Source organism: Carassius auratus, chromosome 26, assembly GCF_003368295.1.
Source record: "Carassius auratus strain Wakin chromosome 26, ASM336829v1, whole genome shotgun sequence".
Lineage (NCBI taxonomy): Eukaryota > Metazoa > Chordata > Actinopteri > Cypriniformes > Cyprinidae > Carassius > Carassius auratus.
This window is the reverse complement of record NC_039268.1, coordinates 17,260,651-17,281,521: the sequence shown is the minus strand read 5'-3', so window position 1 is coordinate 17,281,521 and position 20,871 is coordinate 17,260,651. Positions and strand designations below refer to the sequence as shown.

At 36.6% G+C, this 20,871-nt stretch overlaps 4 protein-coding genes across 5 annotated transcripts; 1 reads left to right on the top strand and 3 right to left on the bottom strand.

The window, feature by feature from the left end:
- Positions 1 to 201: 201 nt before the first annotated feature.
- rnf175 (ring finger protein 175) lies at positions 202 to 6,834 on the bottom strand. Its single transcript, XM_026204555.1, has 9 exons — positions 6,624 to 6,834; positions 4,603 to 4,640; positions 4,099 to 4,240; positions 3,850 to 4,004; positions 2,921 to 3,028; positions 2,502 to 2,622; positions 2,009 to 2,142; positions 1,732 to 1,833; positions 202 to 1,039 (listed from the first exon to the last, which is right to left on the bottom strand). The coding sequence occupies exons 1-9, from the start codon at positions 6,642 to 6,644 to the stop codon at positions 919 to 921; spliced, it is 942 nt and encodes a 313-aa protein (XP_026060340.1). The 5' UTR covers positions 6,645 to 6,834; the 3' UTR covers positions 202 to 918.
- Positions 6,835 to 9,400: 2,566 nt separating this feature from the next.
- fgb (fibrinogen beta chain) lies at positions 9,401 to 12,611 on the top strand. 2 transcript variants are annotated; one of them, XM_026204553.1, is made up of 8 exons: positions 9,401 to 9,566; positions 9,665 to 9,679; positions 9,777 to 9,980; positions 10,303 to 10,486; positions 10,642 to 10,983; positions 11,111 to 11,233; positions 11,640 to 11,925; positions 12,031 to 12,611. In XM_026204553.1, exons 1-8 carry the CDS (start codon positions 9,492 to 9,494, stop codon positions 12,257 to 12,259), a joined length of 1,458 nt encoding a protein of 485 aa, XP_026060338.1. In that variant the 5' UTR covers positions 9,401 to 9,491; the 3' UTR covers positions 12,260 to 12,611. The 2 variants fall into 2 exon arrangements, with proteins under 2 accessions (XP_026060338.1, XP_026060339.1); XM_026204554.1 differs by lacking the exon at positions 9,665 to 9,679 and having other exon boundaries at positions 9,428 to 9,566.
- Positions 12,612 to 13,990: 1,379 nt separating this feature from the next.
- Positions 13,991 to 16,375, bottom strand: LOC113044502 (fibrinogen alpha chain). The gene is made up of 4 exons (XM_026204552.1): positions 15,717 to 16,375; positions 15,308 to 15,491; positions 15,052 to 15,197; positions 13,991 to 14,724 (listed from the first exon to the last, which is right to left on the bottom strand). The coding sequence occupies exons 2-4, from the start codon at positions 15,363 to 15,365 to the stop codon at positions 14,428 to 14,430; spliced, it is 501 nt and encodes a 166-aa protein (XP_026060337.1). The 5' UTR covers positions 15,366 to 15,491; positions 15,717 to 16,375; the 3' UTR covers positions 13,991 to 14,427.
- Positions 16,376 to 16,519: 144 nt separating this feature from the next.
- Positions 16,520 to 20,050, bottom strand: fga (fibrinogen alpha chain). The gene is made up of 6 exons (XM_026204551.1): positions 19,876 to 20,050; positions 19,647 to 19,757; positions 19,337 to 19,520; positions 18,764 to 18,909; positions 17,632 to 18,541; positions 16,520 to 17,362 (listed from the first exon to the last, which is right to left on the bottom strand). The coding sequence occupies exons 1-6, from the start codon at positions 19,927 to 19,929 to the stop codon at positions 16,665 to 16,667; spliced, it is 2,103 nt and encodes a 700-aa protein (XP_026060336.1). The 5' UTR covers positions 19,930 to 20,050; the 3' UTR covers positions 16,520 to 16,664.
- Between the last annotated feature and the right edge of the window lie 821 nt (positions 20,051 to 20,871).

The window sequence follows — 20,871 nt, the reverse complement described above, 5'->3', positions numbered from 1 at the left end:
CTGCTTGGACTGTGTTGATCTTTTCAATTAAAATCATTATCACTTCATATCATTAACATGCTAACGTACAGCGCATTAAAAAGTGGCTTTGGAAAAGCTTGTTGTCCTGTATTGTAGTAATTAGTAAAAATGTAAATGCATTTTTTTTTTTTTGCAACAATTTTATATCATCACTTTAAAACATCAGTATTTACAAGAAAATGTATTTAAAATGTAATTTATTACTGTGATGCAAAGCTGAATTTTCAGAATCATTACTCCAGTCTTCAGTGTCGCATGATCCTCCAGAAGTTAATATAGTATGCTGACGTGCTGCTGTGGAAACATTTCTTTTTATCATCATTGTAGAAAACAGGAAGACATTTCAGTTTGCTATTAAGTCAAATCTAATTTCAGCCAAAATTTTGAGAATAAACTAATAACATACACCCAAAGATCCTATGTTTTCCCATTCGTTAGGCTACCTCTTCTAGACTCCAGTCACATCAATAGCCACATAAAAATGGTTTTATTTTCCACAGAGTGGGTCACTTCCGGGGTTTTGACAATTTGGCCAGCTCAACACGAAAAAAAAAAAAACTCTGATTTGGCAAAAACTCATCATTTTACCCTCATGAGAACATAACCACTTAATATCAGCAACACTTACATAAAATACACCACAACAATGCTAAACTATTAAACAAAACGAGGCACAGTTTTGAGTAGGTTTGATAGACAGCAGCTTTATACGGGCTTCTGTCACTCCTGAAAGACTCGTGTGTCTGAATGAGTCTGTTTCAAAGTGTCTAATGAATAAAAACACAAAAGCGGCTGTTTGATTTATATTATAAAGTGTACAGTTTGTCAAATGTACAAATAAATATTCAAAAGGTCATCACATGCACAGTTTTAAACGGAGTCAAATACTGTAGCTGTTTATTCAAGTCCAAGTGAAAAATTGATTCCGTGCACAACTCCAATTATGATGGGTTGCCATGCGACCAGGTACCTCAACCAATCCAGAAGTTGTCCATATAAAACATGTGTTCTCTCCCAGCTGATGTTCAGAGTCAAGGTTTTATTAAATATTTAGTAAAGTATATTTAGTTATATACATAAAGAGTTCCTGTAGCTCAATTGGTAGAAAATTGCGTTATCAAGCACAAGGTTGGGGGTTCGATTCCCCGGGAACACATGATAGGTAAAAATTGATAGCCTGAATGCACTGTAAGTCGCGTCTGCTAAATGCATTAATGCATTAATTTAATATATATTTAGTTTAGAAACAAGGTAACTTGCAAAAGAATATGGGGTACTTCACATTAAAATGTTTAAAACCTATAATATATACATATCATTCATAAGTAATTAATGATTTCAAGAAAATATTTTATTCAGCAAAGATGCTTTTAATTGATCCAAAGATATAAAAAAAAAATATTGAAAACATGTATCACACTTTCCACAAAACTATAAAGCAGAACAAGTGTTTTCAACATTAATGTAATAAATTAAGATATTAATTTATCTTAAATTTTAATAATATTTCATAATATTACAGTTATTAATATATTCTTAATCTGATAAAATAAATGCAGCCTTGGTGAGCAGAAAAAAAAAAACATTTCCAAAAAATCTTACCGACCCCAAACGTTTGGATGGCAGTGTAGGTGTTCTGGAAACCCAGTGATTAAATCACTGAATGTTTTGCATGTAAATTATGACCAATTTAACTTAATTCAAGGATACGGGTTATTCATCATCCTTTTGAGGTCCACCTTCTCATTGCAGTATGGACACGTCTGCTTTTTTCCCACGATGCACCAGCCACGAATACAGAATTCATGAAATCTGTTGATCATAGGTAGTTAAGGATAAACAGAATCATTTTTCAAGCTAACAACTGCTTACAGAAAATGTATGTCAATATAATTAGCTAAGCATTTAAGCATACTCTTTTTTTTTATATATAACAATAAACCATGTTAAACCATAACGGATGAGGTTTAGGGGAAATGAAGGATACATGTGGTTACAGGAAAGCTGGTAGGTGTCCTCAATGATGCCTTCCTCATCTACATCCACAAAAATCTTCTGACCACACACGGCACACACATCATTACTGAGGTTTTTGGACGGCATACCACCCATGTTATAATACTGAAGGAGGCAGACAGAAAAGACAAAGAATGACCAAAACATTAATTTTGGGGAAACTGAAACATTCTTAAAGGAGTAGTTCATCCAAAAATAAGAATGATGTCGAATGTTTTTGTACATTAGAAAAGATTTGGAGTTATTTAGCATTACAATGAGAATTCAAAGGGTGATGAATTTCTCCAAATTTGTTCCCATGAAAAAACAAACTGGTCTACATCTCGGAGTACATTTTCAAGAAATGTTCATTTTTGGGTGAACTGTTCCTTTAAATATTGGAGAATAAACTTATTTAAGGCTTAAGAATTACATTCATATGAGAATGTTTGAATGTTGTCATATAAAGTGATGTATATATTTACCCCTATTGTGGATGCCATGTAATCCGAGCAGATTTCAGCAAAGTCACGTCCCATAACCCCATAGTACAGACCATAGAAAAGCATAATCACACCCACATCCATTGAATCCTCAGCTTTAATCCTGAAAAGAAAAAAGATATACAATAATATAATAACAATGTAGCTAAGCTTTGCAGGACAGTGAGTCACCAGGAACAGGGCTGAAGACCTGGGGTCTGTACAATTGTTCTCAGAATGCCAATTAGACAATCAATCACTTACAACATCACCAAGGGAGTAATTCCCTCCAATCATCATGCCATTGTGTCAGCATTACCATGGAAATTAGTGACTCACTAACTTAGACACAGCCAAATTCTGTTTAGGATTTTAGAATCAGAATAAAGGCACCGTTTCTGGTGTCAATCAAGTTCACACACCTGAAAAACATGTTGAATCCAAACATGGTAAACATGATGGCGAGATATCCAATCACACCCACAGCGTAGCTCAGCTTGTAAATGAGGAGGAACCACTTATACACCATCCTGCAGAAGTCAAATGTGCATTCTATAAAACACTGCTAAAGCAACACATTCAGCAACACAACTATAATGCAGCCGTAAAACTACCTTTCAAAGGTGCTGTTAGTGATATTTTAAACTTCTGGACACATTATAGTATTTACAGTAAAGCCTACACATCTTTAAAAGCCTATAAAAGATAGTTTTGGTATTTCTGCTAATAATTACAAAGTTGTTTGTTTTCAAACTTCTAGTTTATATGTTTAATAAAAAATTACAATTCTGGAACTGCATTTTCTTCCATAAAAAAAAGCTGTTTTGATTTTTGACTTCAGATTTTAATTTATGTATTTAGTTTAGGTCAGATTTAGATCATTTTAATGTATTCAAATAATCTATTAATTGAAATAAAACAAAGTTATTTATTCATTTATATATTTAATTTATTATACAAGTCATCCATTGGCCCCTTGAAAGTTTTGAAGAGGCCTCCTGCTAAAAAAAGAAAAAAAATCATCCTAAAATGAAACTTCAATAATGGAAAAGTCATTAAGTAATTTTGGTCAAAATCAAAAAAAAAAAAAGTATGCTGTAAAACACAAAAGACGACATTTCTAGGAATGTAAAAGTGAACCAAAGATACCTTTAATGGTGGACATTTGCCCTTTTTAGCTTGTTAACATTTGATTACTTTCATTGTATAGTGTGACTGTTCCTCAAAATGTCTCTTTTTGTGTCCAACAGAAGATAAAAAGCTATGGGAAGTTTTAGAACAACATATAAATGAGTAAATGCTGACATAATTGCAATTTTCTCTCAAAAAACAAAGCATTTCCATGCATTACCGTGGAGTTCTGCAGGAGAGAGGCTTGCGTGTGGCTCTGAATATGACATAGCTGGTGATGATGGAGAACATGCCCCATGTGGACAGAAAACGCCACCAGTAAAGCTTAATGGTAAAGTAAAGAGGAACCACCCACATCTGCAAGAGTGTGACCCTCTACAAGAGAAACCACATTAACAATATTCATGAACTTCTTTATATTAAAACATAGTGATGTTAAGAGTCCTAAAATGTATAATATGGCACTTACATTGTAGGATCTGCAATGTCTTTGTTTCCACTGAACCAGGATGATCTGAGCGACCACCAGCGTGGCAATGAGAATCAGAACCATCTCAGCATGCATGGCCTCATGACCTCTGTGCTTCACGTGCAACCTCTCATGCTGCATCCTGGAGTTACACACACGCAAGTGTACAGAGAAGTCAGATACAGACAGAAAATGTTTATGCCAAGAAATCAAAGCTAAAACAGAGATCTACAATCCCAAATGCACAAAATGAAAAGCTAATGATACAGAAGAATAGGCCAGGAGTTTGTGGAAAAGCTGTTCATTTTGCAGTATCATACATGAGGCCAGACCTACTGAGGCCATCTGCACGTCACTGATGCTCTAGAACATATGCTCTAGAAACTATTTTTATACAGAAGGTGACAATCATAAGGTACTAAAAAGACAGGTTGTAACTGTTTGGAAAAAAATAAAAATTCTATGCAACAATCACATAAAATGTTTGATCATGAAAATACTTACTTCCAAGTTTCTCCGTGGGACATTTTTAAAGGATCGTCCTGTGAAGTAAGAAAGAAAATTAACAATCCACATGCAATATTTAATCTTTATATTTGCAGGACTATCTGCATGTTTAATTATTTTACAATTATTATGCCTGTAGTTTGTATGACCATATGTGACCATGGACCAAAAAATAAATGTAAAATAAGTTAAAAAAAAAAAAACTATTAAAAAAAAAAGTGTATTTATTATTTTCTTTTTTTAAACTGAGATTAAATAATTTTCCAATGATGATGGTTTGTTAGGATCGGACAATATTTGGCTGAAATACAACTATTGAAAATCTGGAATCCGAGGGTGCAAAAAAATTTAAATACTGAGAAAATCGCCTTTAAAGTTGTCCAAATGAAGTTCTTAGCAAAGCATATTACCCATACAATATATTACTGGCTATTGCTACAAATATACTCATGCTACTTATGACTAGTTTTGCTGTTCAGGCAAGGTCACATATAAGGGATCACCCTTCAGGTTTTTACCAGACTTCTGATCTGGATTTATTTTGCCATCCCAACACATATTGATTTTTCAGGGACAATGATCATTATAGACCACTACTGACCAGTCAGAATTCAGTTTTCCAGTGAGTCACATAAATGAGTGCAGCTGGGTCCCATAAGTAAAAAATCTATTCATTTTCTCCATTAAAAAACAGATTTTAATGATAACTCATAAAACATTAAAAGCAGACCTACTTTGAGCTACAAGGTTGTTTATGCTGTAGAACACAAAATACATTCTTTACATAATATTGTTGTAATGCCATTAACACATTATTTCAACTTAATAGAACACCTGGTGATACACTTCATTACCCATAATCCTGCATGGAAATTACCAACCAGAGAATCAAGACAATTTTGCAAAAAAATAATATATACCTTTGAATCTTTAAATACCCTTATATCTCTAAAAATGTTATATTACACTTAGTTATTTAGCAGACGCTTTTATACAAAACAACTTTCAAATGAGGACAATGGAAGCAATGAAAATCAACAAAAAAGTGCAAGTGCTATGACAAGCTTTTTTTTTTTTATTAATAAATAAAAAGAAAAAAGACAGCATAGAAAAACAATAGAGCAAGCTAGTGTTAGAGAAGCTTTTTTATGTTTATCCATATTTGTAATTATGCCATTTGAAATATTTTATGGGCCTTGTACATTTCCCTTTTTCCCTTGATTTTCAAATGTTTTTACATAAAATCTAATTTGGTTATGAGGCGAATTACCTCGCAGCTGGTTGGTTTGGTTCACAGCCTATAGCCTAACTCCTAAAATAATGCCTTATGTAAAATCCTTATGGGATACTATTTACTATTTCAATGAACTACAAAAAAAAAAGAGGGGGAATCCCTTATACATGTATGCACAGTTGAACCTATAACTAATCTAGATCTCATACTCTGATGCTGGCATCTACTTCTTCCATATGTCACATCTCTATGAAGCTTCAGCTGACTAAAGGATAGCTTGTGTGGCTTTAGCAGTCAGCTGGTGCATTATACATAGTATCTAGTCTTCATAACATATTATGAATTAAAAAAGGCCAACAGACATGCATTTATTTATAAATACATATGCACATACACTTGCAGGTCGTGATTGTATCACCCAGATAACCCCATAGTAATCTACAAACACACGTATTGACAATCAGATCTTCCTGCCACGTAAAAAGGCGTTTTACTTGTAGCCAGTTTTCACAACAAACAACCGACAGACAAACTAAACAAAAGTTAACAAACCGTTCCCCCTTTAATCAACGGAAGTAACTGCAGCGCACGCGAGTGTGTCGATTCAAGAGCTTTGTAAACAGACTAACGTTAGTTCATTATAAAGGCTTCGTATTAGCTAATGTTAGCTGTGTAGCTGGTAGTGTAGAACGACAGCTATTTCATAGACCACACAATTAGGACCGCACACCAAATGTTTTAATTGTATTGGGACTGTCTATCGATACAATTCTGAATCGAGTACCTGGTGTTGCAAGCCAGCCATTATTAATATCGGTCTAGAATCTAGATTGCAGTCATCTATTAATGCCTCTGTTTCTACCGGAAGACATCCTGGTCGTGTTCAATCGTAGTCTGATTCGTAAACGAATCATTCTTGTGGGTGAAATCTTTTAAATGAATCTTTAAAAACTGTCCATAAATGGGATTCAGACATGTTCGACTCGTAACGAGCCGAGAACCGATGGGTCACTTCATGTAGTGAAAGAATCACTGAATCGTCTTTACTCGGATCTTTGAAGTGAACAGTTCAAAAGAACCGACGGATTTCCTGTAATGTGTTCATGACGGCCAGAGTAGCGGAGGGTTTCCACAGTGGAGCTTGAAGCGCCGCTTCACGTCACTAAAACACGCCCTTTACACGCCTCTCAGAACAACGTCATGCAACCTCATAATTTCACTAACAAAGAGAAGTTATCAGAAAACTAAGAAATAAGTCACTGGAACATGCGCCATCACAAAACCAACATGATAAAAGCGGCCGTTTGTTTGCATGCTTTGTTATTCAAATTCAAAAGCATGGATGTTTTAACTATAGAATAAGTGATACATTGATCATAATGATTTTATTTATCAAGACTCAAAATTAATCGCACATAAATACACTTTATATTTTATTTATTTATTTTTAACGCTTATGAAAATAGCCTGCTTATTCAGTAGAGTCTGTTTCTGTTTATTTGTAGTCACAGTAGCCTATACGTCACATTAAGAATGAATGATATCTTTATTTTTATAAAGGATCCCGAACAAAAACATTATTATATTTTTATAATAGGCAACATGAACTAAACTCTTGAGACGAGGCTTGTGATAGATAATATAAGTTAGTAAATACACGATTGTGATAGAGAATAAGAAGCTGACGTCTGATTTCTTCAAGCGGTCATATTTTCCATGTTTAATGTTAATGCCCAGCGTGCATAGTCTTTTACATCGCTTATAAATATTTCTGCCCTGTATGGTGATTATAATCCACATTGGATCAAGTTATTTCAAACACTCGCTGCTGACTGAAAGTGAGTTTTGAGCTCAACTTATTTAAATAAAGCGTTTAATGCTGGCGTTATAGCGGCTATCTTTCTGAAATGATCCACAGCGCAGACTCTCTATTTTTATAAAAGCTCCCAAAACAAAAATCATTATTATATTTTGATGATATAACGTGGAGCTAAACTCACGAAACAAGACGACAGATAAAATGTTACTTAATAAATACACAATTGTGATAGAGAATAAGATGCTGACGTCTGATTTCTCCAAGCGGTCATATTTACCATGGTAGGCTAATGTTAATGTTTATCGTGCATAGTCTTTTACATCGCTTATAAATATTTCTGCCTTGTTTAGTGATTGTAATCCACATCGGATCAAGTTATTTCAAACACTCGCTGCTGACTAAGAGTGAGTTTTGAGCTCAACTGATTTTAAAAAGTCTTTAATGCTGGTGTTAAAGTTGTTTTCTTTCTGAAATGATCCGCGCTGACGCTCTCCAGACACGGAGAAACTCCGCCTTGGATCGTAACCCCTCCTCTAGCCCCAGCTGGCCCGCTTTGGCCCAAGGATTTCGTCGGGCCGAAAAAACCTGGCCGTTGGCCCCGAGGAAGCCCCGGCGAGGCACGATCAAGCCCCGGAAGTGACAGTGGAAACGCGACTGGCCCTGGCACGCACTAGCACGCCCGGTCCTAGCTCGATAGTGGAAACACGGCTACTGTAACTGATAAAATGTCAGTATATTTATATTTCTATTTGCCACTGTATTAAATAGCTGGTGACATACATTCAATTAATTAATTAAATGAATGCAATTAATTAATTAATAAAAATTAATCCAACACAAATCAAAAGTTAATTTAATTCGCAGTCTCACTTAAATTACTTAATTTTTTTTACCTTATTACACAATATAATAAACAAATTATTTGATAAAAAAAAAGTTTGAATAACTTAGTCTTTAGAATTTTACATATTAAATATGATACAGTAGGTTTTACAGGTTAAATACAAAGCTATAATTTTACAATGATAGGTGAGAGTGATCGAATGCATTGGTGTTTTTAATATAAATATTTCACTACACACTGAGTACAAAGTCTCTGTTTGTCATAGTCATGTCTGTTACCTCTGAGTCAAAGTCAGAGATGTGGGTGGCTGAAGATATGGCACAATAGATCACACTGGCCAAACAAACAGCAAAAGTTTACTTGTTGAGTAATGCAAATTTAACAGAACGCACATCGACATTCTGTGTTTCTCAACTGAACATCCATTTGTGCTAAATGTTAATTTCAACATCAAAACCTTAACTGTGTTTTCATAGAACTGGCTGTTAACTATTGTACTAAAAATGCTTAAAAAAGGCACTGTTTGCAGCAGAACACTGTAATTATTTTCTTACATTTATTTATTCTTCATTTAGGAGCACCGGTGGCAAATTAAATCAAATGCTGACAGCAGTCAGGATCTCTATTCCAAAATCTGCCGTTGTAAACATTTTTTTTTACATTCAGTATTAACAGCAGTGTATATTATTAACAGTTTATATTAGACAGTTTATTGCTGTAATTGTTTTTGTTATATTGAAATATGATTGCTTCATCATTATTTATCATTGCTTTTCTCATCTAATTTCTTCATTTCCCAAAAATGATTGCCGTCCGTGTACTGATTACCAAAAGCGACATCTCAAAAATTAAAGATTAACCAGCACTGCAGTCCCTCCTGTTCCAGTGCGGGGGGCTCATCTGGTATAAATTCTGGGAGAGCAGCGCTGAATTATCTACAGCTGAAAACATCACACTTTCATTGTAACTGAAGTGTGAGCTCCACAAAAATGAAGCTTTGCTTTTTACTTTGTCTGTTTATTGTAGGAGCTCTTGCAAGCGACTATGATGAAGACGATGCAGTGGTAAATATTATTTATTTTAATATTGCCTAGAGTTATACTGTTACCTTTGAATATTATATTTATTATTGTTTGCTTTCTATCCCACTTCTTTACTTTAGGAGGTCACAAAAGCTGTAAGTCTTCATATGAAATCATATGAATATTTGCAAACAATTAAATTTTTAAATGCAGTAACGTAATATTTTTAATTGGATTTTGTATTGATTTTAGCCTAAAGTAGTCGTAGATGCCAGGGGTCATCGTCCCGTCAGTAGAGGTCGTGAGACGTACTCCGCTGGCCCGGCTGCCCCACCTCCCATCAGCGGGGGAGTCCGTTACCGGGGAAGACCAACTCCAGCACCGTTGGGAAAAACTTTGCAGGCGAAGGAAGAGATACCAGATTCTGGTGGATGTAACCACATGTCTGAGAAAATGGTCAGTGTGCCAAAGTGTTCTGATTCTATTTGTGCAATATGTGTTTAGATGGGCAACATAACATTTCTGATATTTTTGAATAAGATGACAAGCATTGTAGGAGATCTTAATAACAATATAGAAATCAATGACATAACTAAATGTTCAATATTGGTGAGATCAAATGTACAGCATTAATTATTTCACACTGAAAACCCATTTTGTCAACCAATAATCTGAACATTGGTGTTTATCGTGGTTATGAGCCTAATTCAAGTTAATATCGCACAAACAAAGCACAGTTCAAATTTTGTGCTTTTTTTCTCTGTCTCTCTCTATTCAGGGTGTGCTGTGTCCCACAGGTTGCGAACTAAAGAAAACCCTCCAGAAGCAAGAACGTAATGTAAGGCCAACTGTAGATCAGCTCAAAAGATCTGTGGAAGAGCTGACCCAGTCCACCAACTCTGTCTATGGCTACGTCTTGGACATGACTGCAGAAGTAGCACAGAGACAAAAAGTCAGCGAGGGTAACTAAGAGAGCATATTAACTTTTTTTAGATCTGCAGGTAATAGTCTGTTGTGATCAGACAAGAATAATTATTGATTAGTGTTCCTGTGTCTCAAATTCTGGTAAATGAACTGGCAGAACACTGTTTGTTAAACTTTTTGTGTCTGTTCATAGGCAATGGTTTGGTGGTTGGTCAGTACACAGACAGCCTAGAGACCCAGCATGCTTTTATCAAGGATGCTGTGGACATCACCTTCCCCCAGAACATCAAAATCCTACAGGGTGTGCTTGAAAAGGTCCGTGAAAAGATTCAGCGTTTGGAGAAAGCCATCACTGCTCAGAGGGCCAAGTGCCAAGCGCCTTGTAAAGTCAGCTGCCCAATTCCTGTGGTTTCTGGCAAGGAGTGCGAAGAAATCATTCGCAAAGGAGGAGAGGAATCTCAGATGTACCTCATACGGCCTGATCCACTCAGCATGCCTTACAAGGTCTTCTGCGATCAGACAAGTAAAAAAGGAGGTATGTCCACTTTCATCGTTAAAACAAACCCCAAACCCTAATATAACTCAGGATCTCAAAATAATGTGGCAAGTAATGAGAAACATCCAGTTAAGGCTTTTCTCCAAACTTCCCTACTATTCCAAAGGTTGGGTGCTTGTCCAGAGCCGTATGGATGGCAGTGTTGATTTTGGCAGGCGTTGGGATGACTACCGAAGAGGCTTTGGAAACATCGCATTTGATGTGGGCAAAGGCCACTGCCAGACTCCTGGTGAGCTACGACTAATAATGATGTGTGGTGATTCTGCATGTGGGAGTTTTACTGGTGTACCTGAAGTATCTACCCAAGAACATCAAATGTAGCCTAGCAATGCTAATGATGTAGTTAAACCCCGCAGAAAAGACAAATATATGTTGTGTTTCGGATGCTGGTGTCCTGAATTCCTCAACCAGTCTTCATAACAAGCTAAACCAACAAGCTTCCATGGTCAACCCAGTATTACCAAAAAAACTGGTGAACAGCATATATATAAAAGCTCATTACAACCAAACCAGCTTAATCAAGTCCAGACCAGCATAGAAGCTGGTCTTTTCAGCAGGGTTTTCTAAATCACATTTACTGACTGTTCATATAATTTCATTTCATTCTCTAATGTACTTGTTGTGGACTGTTTTAGGCGAGTACTGGTTGGGTAACGACCGTATTAGTCAGCTGACAAAGATGGGTCCCACTGAGCTTCTGGTTGAAATGGAAGACTGGTCCGGTTCAAAGGTCTACGCTCAATATGAGCAGTTCACTGTGCAGGGCGAAGCTACAAACTACATTCTATCAGCTGGTCGTTACTCAGGAACAGCTGGAAACACGTTCTTGGATGGTGCAACAGAGCTGTTTGGAGAGAACCGTACCATGACCATTCATAACGGCATGATGTTCAGTACCTACGACAGAGATAACGACAAATGGTGCGTATGGTCCTGTTCTAATGGTGGCCAAACTGAAAACTGCATGGATAAGTTGTGCAGTATCTTATTTTTTTTTCTCTTTCCAATTGTTTGAATCTCAAACAGGATACCTGGAGATCCTTCTAAGCAGTGTTCGAGGGAAGATGGAGGAGGATGGTGGTACAACCGATGCCACTCTTGTAATCCTAATGGGCGATACTACTGGGGAGGATCTTATACAAAATATATGGCCAAGCATGGGACAGATGATGGCATCGTGTGGATGAACTGGAAGGGCTCATGGTATTCGCTCAAATCTATCAGCATGAAGATCAGACCTTTCTTCAAACAATAATAAAACTTGAAGTAAACTGAAATGAGATGCAGGAGATGTGTCCTTTTTTGAACACGTTCCAATTCAATAGCATTCATTTCATTTAGGCTTTTTTGAGAATAGGAGGATAATAAAACATGATCCTAAACATTAAGGAGACACAGTTCATATATGCATAAAAAGGAGTGAATTAACTTGAAAAGTTTGAGGCTGTGTTATTGAAAATGTATTGAAAAAAAAACATAAGGATAAAATGTTGTAACACAAGGTGAAAAAAGGTTGTAAAACAAGATGTAACACAAGGACTGTAACAAGGACTGTTAGGAATGTAACACAATCTGCCTAATTCTCATTAAAGCTGACCTATAAAAAATTATGTGTCTTTGTATTTATGTAATGTTTTCTTATTTTAGAGCATTTTGGCACTTTTGGGGACGTCATGATTGTGTTTGAATGTCAACTTCTAATAAATAAACTTTCTTAAAACACTTTTCACATCTCTCACAAGTTTATATACATGCATCACAGAAGAATTAGGTCTTCTTTCTCATTAACATTTTCACTACATTTCAAACTGTTTCCATTTTCCATCAAAATTACATTTGTAAAAATAAATAAATTAAATACATTTATGTTGATAAGTCTTTTGAAAGTGACATGACATTCAGCCAAGTATGGTGACCCATACTCAGAATTCATGCTCTACATTTAACCCATCCAAAGTGCACACACACACAGCAGTGAACACACACACACACACACACGGGGCAGTGGGCAGTCATTTATGCTGCGGCGCCCGGGGAGCAGTTGGGGTTTCAGTGCCTTGCTCAAGGGCACCTAAGTCGTGGTATTGAGAGCACTGTACATGCACTCCCCCCACCCACAATTCCTGCTGGCCCGAGACTCGAAATCACAACCCTTCGATTGCGAGTCCGACTCTCTAACCATTAAGCCACAACTTGTAGCTAGCATTTTATGTTTGTATGGTATTGTATGATATTTACCTTGACTTGTCTTGTTAAACAAGTACACTAACAAAAAACAAAACAAACAAAATCTTTATTCATGGCAAAATAGTTTGTTGTGGTGGAAATAATGCAGTTTTAAAACATAAAAAGGTGGAATCGTTAAAATCATCTAATGACAGCAGTCAAAGATACACCTAAATATAAATAAAAATATTAATATTCATAAAAATTCTGATTTACATTTATTTGACACTCACTACACAGTTTGACAAAAATGTAACAGCTTTCACAGTTTTGAGTTATTTTATTGAGGTATTTAATATTGTGTTCGACAGGCTGATGCTTGAGTGTGAAACGTCATTTTGTACAGTCTCTAATACACATTTGGAAGGAAAAGGAAAGGACGTGACATGTGGCGTCCCATACTTGGAATTTGTGTTCTGCATTTAACCCATCTAAATGCACACACACTGTAGGGAGTAGTGAACAAACACACACACACCGTGATCACGCACCTGGAGCAGTGGGCAGCCAGTGCTGCAGCTCCCGGTGGAGCAGCTGGGGGTTTGGTGCCTTGTTTAATGGTCTCACCTCAGTCAAGGTACCCACCTACAATCCCTGATGGAACCTGAGACTTGAACCCATGACCTTCAGGTTACAAGTCCAACTCTCTATCCATTAGGCCAGGGTTATTCAAATCTTGCCCTGGAGGGCCAGTGCACTGCAGAGTTTGGCTCCAACCCTGATCAAACCCACCTACCTGTGATTTTCTAATGATCCCAAAGACATTGATTAACAGGCTCAGGTGGGTTTGATCAGGGTTGGAGCTAAACTCTGCAGTGCACTGGCCCTACAGCAAGATTTGAATAACCCTGCATTAGGCCACGTCTGCCTCCTGAACTTGCTTCTGCATTGCAACTAAGGCAGAGCCACAGTAGATATAAAAAACAGTGATATTTGTGATATTCTATTCTATTAACACTATACATGGAATACTGCACACAAGTGAGATATATAGCATATAATGTAAAATGAAAAAAATGAAAATGTAAACATGATATTGGCAAAATAAATGGCACAGCTGTCAAATAAATATGTTGTAAACTGATAACAAAATCAAACTAAATAAGTAGTATTTGTCAGTATATTACTTATATATTACTAAACCATACACAATGTCAGACAAAATAATTCCACATATCATTATAGGCATAAATCTGATTAAACATCTTCTAGGAGTTCATCTAAAATCACCTGATGCTGCTCAATGTCTTCAAATTTTGTAAGTAGCTCAGTGCGAACAAAGGGAATTTTCCGGTAAGAGGGGGACACACTAGGCCGATCAACAGACTGAAGTTTTAGTTTTTTGTTTTTGGAGAATGATTTTCGCCTCTTTGAGATAATGCTGAACTGCTCCATTTTGTTCTCCATAGCTTTGAAGGCATCACTATCAACGGCATGGTCAAAGGTTTGTTTGCATGATCCTTTGCACGCACGGATTTTGATGTCGATGTCCACCTTCATTCCAAAAAATAAACAAAAACAAGTCTGAATCAGGACAAAAGTTACATTTCAACTTCAAGCAAATAATGAAATGCCTGACTCAAACATTTTGGCAGAACATCTGATCAAATATATTGATTATGTGAGCCTGAATTGACTGACTTTCTGGCCAATAAAATAAACAGCAGTGGTTCTCGACCAAGGGGCTTCTAACGAGGCAGAAAATACCGTTTTTTTAGAGATATTTATCCATGCTATTTAGAGGGCTTTGAATACTGACTTTGAAGAAGGTTAAGAACCAGGAATAAAAAAAATTCTGGCACATGCATCGATTTTGTTTACCTCAATTCGAAGGATTTCATTTATCTGATCCCAGATCAAGTGATGATGCTTCTGTAAGTCTTTTGCAAGTTCTGAAGACCTTTTGTGCAGGAATGTTAAGTTTCTGTGAAGGTCTTCAGCAAACTCAGCATATCTGATCTCCTGCACTGCACAGAGAAAATACCATGAGGCCACCTTATGTAGTTCATCTAAAAAGCCTTTAGATGTAATTAGATGTAAAAGCACATAAAATGATGAACCATAACGTTTAACATACTATATGTCTGGATGATAGCTTTTCTTTGTGATCTATAATACTGCACACTCTTTTGCATTACAGATGAAGTGACGTCCTGATTTTCTTCAATCCTTTCACAAATATTTCTCAGACGTTTCTGAATGTCTTCATCTATAAGATTAATAATACCCTCCAGATGACACCCAGATGGACATTTATCCTCCTAAAAAAAAAAAATAAAAAAAAAGGACAATTGATTCCAACAACTGCGGACTAAGTTTAATAATTTATTTATTTTCCTGTTCTAGAATGATTTATTATCTTTTCTTATATAACTTATAATGATTATATTTATCAGTTAATGTATTTTGTATTATTAATTTAGGTACTAGTTCATTTAAAAGCACTTTTTGGAAGACAAGTGATCTGATTCTCCAAAATAACTCACCCGCTCCTCATCAGAGCACAAAGGGTATGTTGACCGCGCTGGACAGTGTCCAAATCTGGTGTAACCTTGGTGATTATGTTGTTTAAGACTGGATTTCAAGGCCGTACACACTGCAACAAACCACACACTTGCATTAAACTTGATAATAAGGTTTATGCTTCATAGATGGCTAAAGTTTAAAAATGCATTCATATTGAGAGAGTTATTATATTATATGATTGTGAATGATATATAGTGGTAATGTTGTAGGCTAATTGTTTATTCACAACCTTGATGTGAAATCATCTTAGAAAGTACCGATAAACAATCTAGAGTCAAGAATCTAAGTGTGAAGGGCTTGACTATGGTTTCATATCGAACCTAGTGGATAAGTAAATTGTTTTATCATTAAATAACGATCAAATGATGATATGATCTTTAGAATACACTTTCAGAAAGATAATGTATGGAATTTGTACTTTTAGGGGTATAACAGCTTGTCACTGGGAAAATATACTGTTTACTCTATGTGCATATTTGTACTTCAGCCTAGTGATATGTATTCTTAAGGTACAACGATTAACCTTTTGGGGTTAAATAAGGTAAACAAGCTGTTGTACCAGTAAATATATGATTTTGCACCTTTTTCAGAGACAGGCTAAAATAAGCTTTATTTATTGAACATTTAAAGAAAGGAAATTTATCTAAGCACATTTAAAAGTACATTGTGCTTTTTTGTGGTTATGAGTTAACTGTAGGATGTGTATTTCCAGAAAATGATTCTGAAAGAAGATACTTTGAAATAAAAACACACATTCCAAAACTTTAAGTGAACACATTTTTATTGGAAACATGAGGTAAGCTGTTGTGTGAAAGTGTACAAGGCAACATGACGTCCTCACATAATGACAAGCAGATCATTCAAAACTATGGCTGTATATCTGTCCTTTTCCCCATCATTTTTCATTTTTAGACTGGTCTGATCTTCATTCTCACTACTTTGAGGGAGTAATCAGCTGGTTTGAAAGGCAGCCACACAACACCATTCTCAATCTCATAAGGGACTTTGGTGCCAGGGTCGTACTGGCCTCCTTTATAGTAAATCCCATTAAGGTTGGCCGACTGGCAATTATTGTACCACCACCCTCCACCATACATCGCCGCACAGTTCTCCTCCCACTTATCGCTGTCCCTATCAAAGGTGCTAAACTTCATGCCAGCATGTGATAGGAAGGCTCTGAGTTTAGGCTGACCTTGCACTAACGCATCACCTGCATCACCCATGTAATCTGACACAGTCAGCGGAAAGCCTTTGGCCTCCGAGCCAACTTTAACACTGTATTCTGCGTAGGCCTCATTTCCGTCCCAGTCCTGCAGCTCCACTCTTAGAATACTCTCATTCTGAGTGAGAAGGTGTAGGAATTTATTGCCGATCCAGATCTCGCCCTTACCCTGCTGGTCTAACTGGCCAAAACCATTTCGATACTCCTTCCAAGTGCGATTGAAGTTAACAGACCCATCCTCCCTCTGCTGAACCAGAGTCCAGCCTCCCAACCCAGTGCCCTGGTCACAGAAAACCTCTACTACCTCCTCCGACCCAGCAGGCTTTATTTTGAACAGGCCGCTCTGACCGCCATTTGCATGCTTCTGCAGGATTTCAGCGCAATCTGAAAGAAGATTACACACCTGCTGATTAGAGCAAAGCTGCATTCCTTCCAAAGATCCATATAATTCATTTTGGGACTAATTACGTGGATTTGTTTCTGGATGAGTAATTAAACGTGACATGTTATTGGAAATTACTTAGTTTAATGATAGTTTAGTCCATTACACCACATGTTTCCAAGACGATCTAACTAGTGTTATCAAGATAATTTCATTTGCTAATGGTTCACTTGTGTATGCTGCTTGAGTTAAGAGATTCACTCAAGTGTACCTCCACCGACAAAGCCAGCCTTGCGCTCGTCGCGCGATTTCACACTTCGTGCGTGGATGTCGGGTAGATCCTCTTCCACGTCGCCAGGCATGAACGCCCCAAGGTCATCCCCAAAAAACGGGTCACTAGAGAGGGTGGTCTTTGAATAACCCTTGCTTCCATCTGACACAACCGTTTTCGTGGAAGATGACGATGAGGAAGAGGAAGAGGATGAAGATGAGGAGAGCCTTTGCTTATCAGTGCCAAGACCCGTGAAGAAACCATCACTGAATTCACCCAGGCCATCTGTGCCGTGACTGAGAGAAGTCATGGACTTTTCTTTCCCACCACTCACGGTTATTCTGACTCCGTCACGGTTCAGATCTTTCCCTTCTTTGGCTGCCGTCAAAAACTCTGAATCTGAAATTCCCATTTTTTCTAAATCTTCACACCCGGGCCCGCTAGTCGTAACCTCAATCTTCTCCACGGGGCCGTCTTTGGTGTGTGTTGTCACCTTGCGCACTGACTTGGTGCACTGCTTGATGGTGGAGGTGGAGGTAGAGGTATGTGATGTAGAGGAAGAAGCTGAGCCCGTACCTGATATAGGGAACTTGCTAACAGTGGCGGCAGATTCGGCAGTGGAACCCTCCGCCTCCAGAGTAAGCTTCATCTGACCCACGTCTCCAAAGAGGAGCTGCTTCTGCTCAGCTTTGCCTGTTCCGCTTTTATATATGGAGGGTAACACCAAGTCCTTCAATGGCCTGCTCTTCATGATTCCCAGAGAACTAACGGTCTCCACGTTCTGGACACGCAAAGAGTTGAGTTGGTCCATTTGCTTATCCAGAGTCACATAGCTCTCCCTGTCCACCGAGAACTCAGTGTAGCTGGCGCAAGAGCCCTTGCATGTGCGTAGTTTGATGTCAATGTCGACCTGCCCCAAGAGATAATATTGGGTGAATGTGCTTTGTTATGTCATGAAATCAGTGTAGTAAAAAAAATGTTTTGGCTTTTGCAAATAAGCCTCAAATATTTTTTATATATAAGTATTTTCAACTCTCCCTTATAATTTTTTTTTATTTTAGTTTTGAAAGAGCAATCATACATTTCTGAATTTTTAATAAATGTATTTTTTTTATATAAGTATTTTGCTCACCTCAAGTCGCTGAATTACAACAACTTGATCTTTGACCTGCGACTTCAGAGCGTCCAGTAACCGGAGTTGACGGTCAATTTTAATCTTGATATCAGTAATCCTCTGTCTTAGCTGTTCGGCCAAGGTGGTGTACCTGTTATCATTACCTGAGAGAAAGGAGGAAACATTTTTTCATAATGTCTTCCCTTATGAAACAAAAATGTATTGCAGTATATTGTAAAATATCATGTAATATATTATGCATATATTCTTATATATATTTATTTTTTCCAATATATTGCAATATATTGAAAGCGGCAATCAAATTTGTATATTTTGCAATATATTATATAATATATGTATCATCAATATATTATTAAATGTATTCAAATATATAAAATATTAGAAAATAAAAAGGGAAAATAATATATTACAATATATCACAATATATTTTAAGAAATATATTGGTAAATATATTTTCCTTTCGTAAGGGTTCTAACAATGTGTCTGTGAACTTCCACTAATTAATTTCATGCTTTGCACGAATGATCAAAATTTCCAAAAATCAAAGATTGAATCGAAGCAAATTCTTACCAGCGCTAGAGGACAGTCGCTCTCTTAGGTAAGAGTAAGTGTTTTTGGACACTTGATCGGTGGAGCGATACAGTTTCCGGCCCTCGTCCAGAAGAAGACGAATCTTCTCAATCTTCTTGATGATATCGTGGTCAGCTTTGTCCATGAGGCCTTGAACTCGGCAGCCAGATGGACATTTGCTTCCCTGAAGAATTCAAATTTGGTAACTTTAGCCAACTGGTTGGTTTACATTTGTACTTGTTACATTTTCAGTGCTTAATGAAACCTTGACTCAATATTTATGCCTTAATAAAGAAATAATAGTACGTACCCAGTCGTCATCTGTACACATAGGCCATTCTTTTGTCTTACAGGTGTCTTGTGCCTTGTAGCCGTGTTCGATAGGACGAGCACCTCTAACGTTCACAACTGGGTCATCTGACTGAAAAATAAAATTAATTAATATTTAATAGTGGTAATTATTTAATAATTCAAATGGCTTCAAATAAAGATTGAATAAAGGAAATGTATCGCCTGTTTGTTAGTGATAAGAGACTCACCAAAGCAGAGGACACAACCACGAACAGGCAGAGGAGCGAATGTGTGAGCTTCATCTCTGGTCTCTCTGTGCAGAATACAGACTGTCAGTGCTCACACATCCCACATGAACCCTTCTTATTGATCAGCAGATTGACTCATTATTGACCATGTACACTCAGTCCCCGGCCCCCACAGTCTGGAACACAGTATATTGATTTGACCAAAAAACAAAAAAAAATCAGAGATGGAGAAAGAGAGATACAAATTACACAATTTTTCAACCGTTATCAGCTGGTTTACTGGAATGACAAACTATGTACTAGTACAAGAACTGGCACAGCAGTATGAGATTTGACTTTCCTTAGGAAGCTAAGAGAATAATAGTGGAATATATTTCTGTGGCTCATTGTATCATTAAATAAAAAACTATGTTTGGGGATTGGAGAAAATAATTTTTTGAAACTAATACTTCTGGTTGCATTAAACTGATAAACAATAAAACAATAAATTTAAATAAATGCTGTTCTTTTAAACTTTCAGTTAATCAAAGAATGATAAAATGTATCATGGGTTCCACACAAATATTAAGCAGCACAACTGTTTTCAACATTATTAATAAGAATAAATGTTTCTTGAGCAGCAAATCAACCAATTAAAATTATTTCTGAAGGATCATGTGACATTCAAGGATCATGCTGAAAATTTAGTAAATTACTTTATAAAATTACATAAACATATTATAAATTGTACAAATATTTTATATTTTTATATTCGTGATCAAAATTTATAAAGCTTTGGTGAGCATTTGAGATGTCTTTCAAAAACATTTGATAACGTGTTTATTACACAACAGCAGATTGTTTAACTTTTGAACTTTATTTATGTATATAAGGCTGTGAATAAATCATTGCTTATGGACAGCTTCTACTGTGTTCATTACATTGTATTTTTGCAAACAGGTTGAATCATCATTATAGTCTATGATTTGCAAATTCAGATTAACAAGAAGAGGGAGT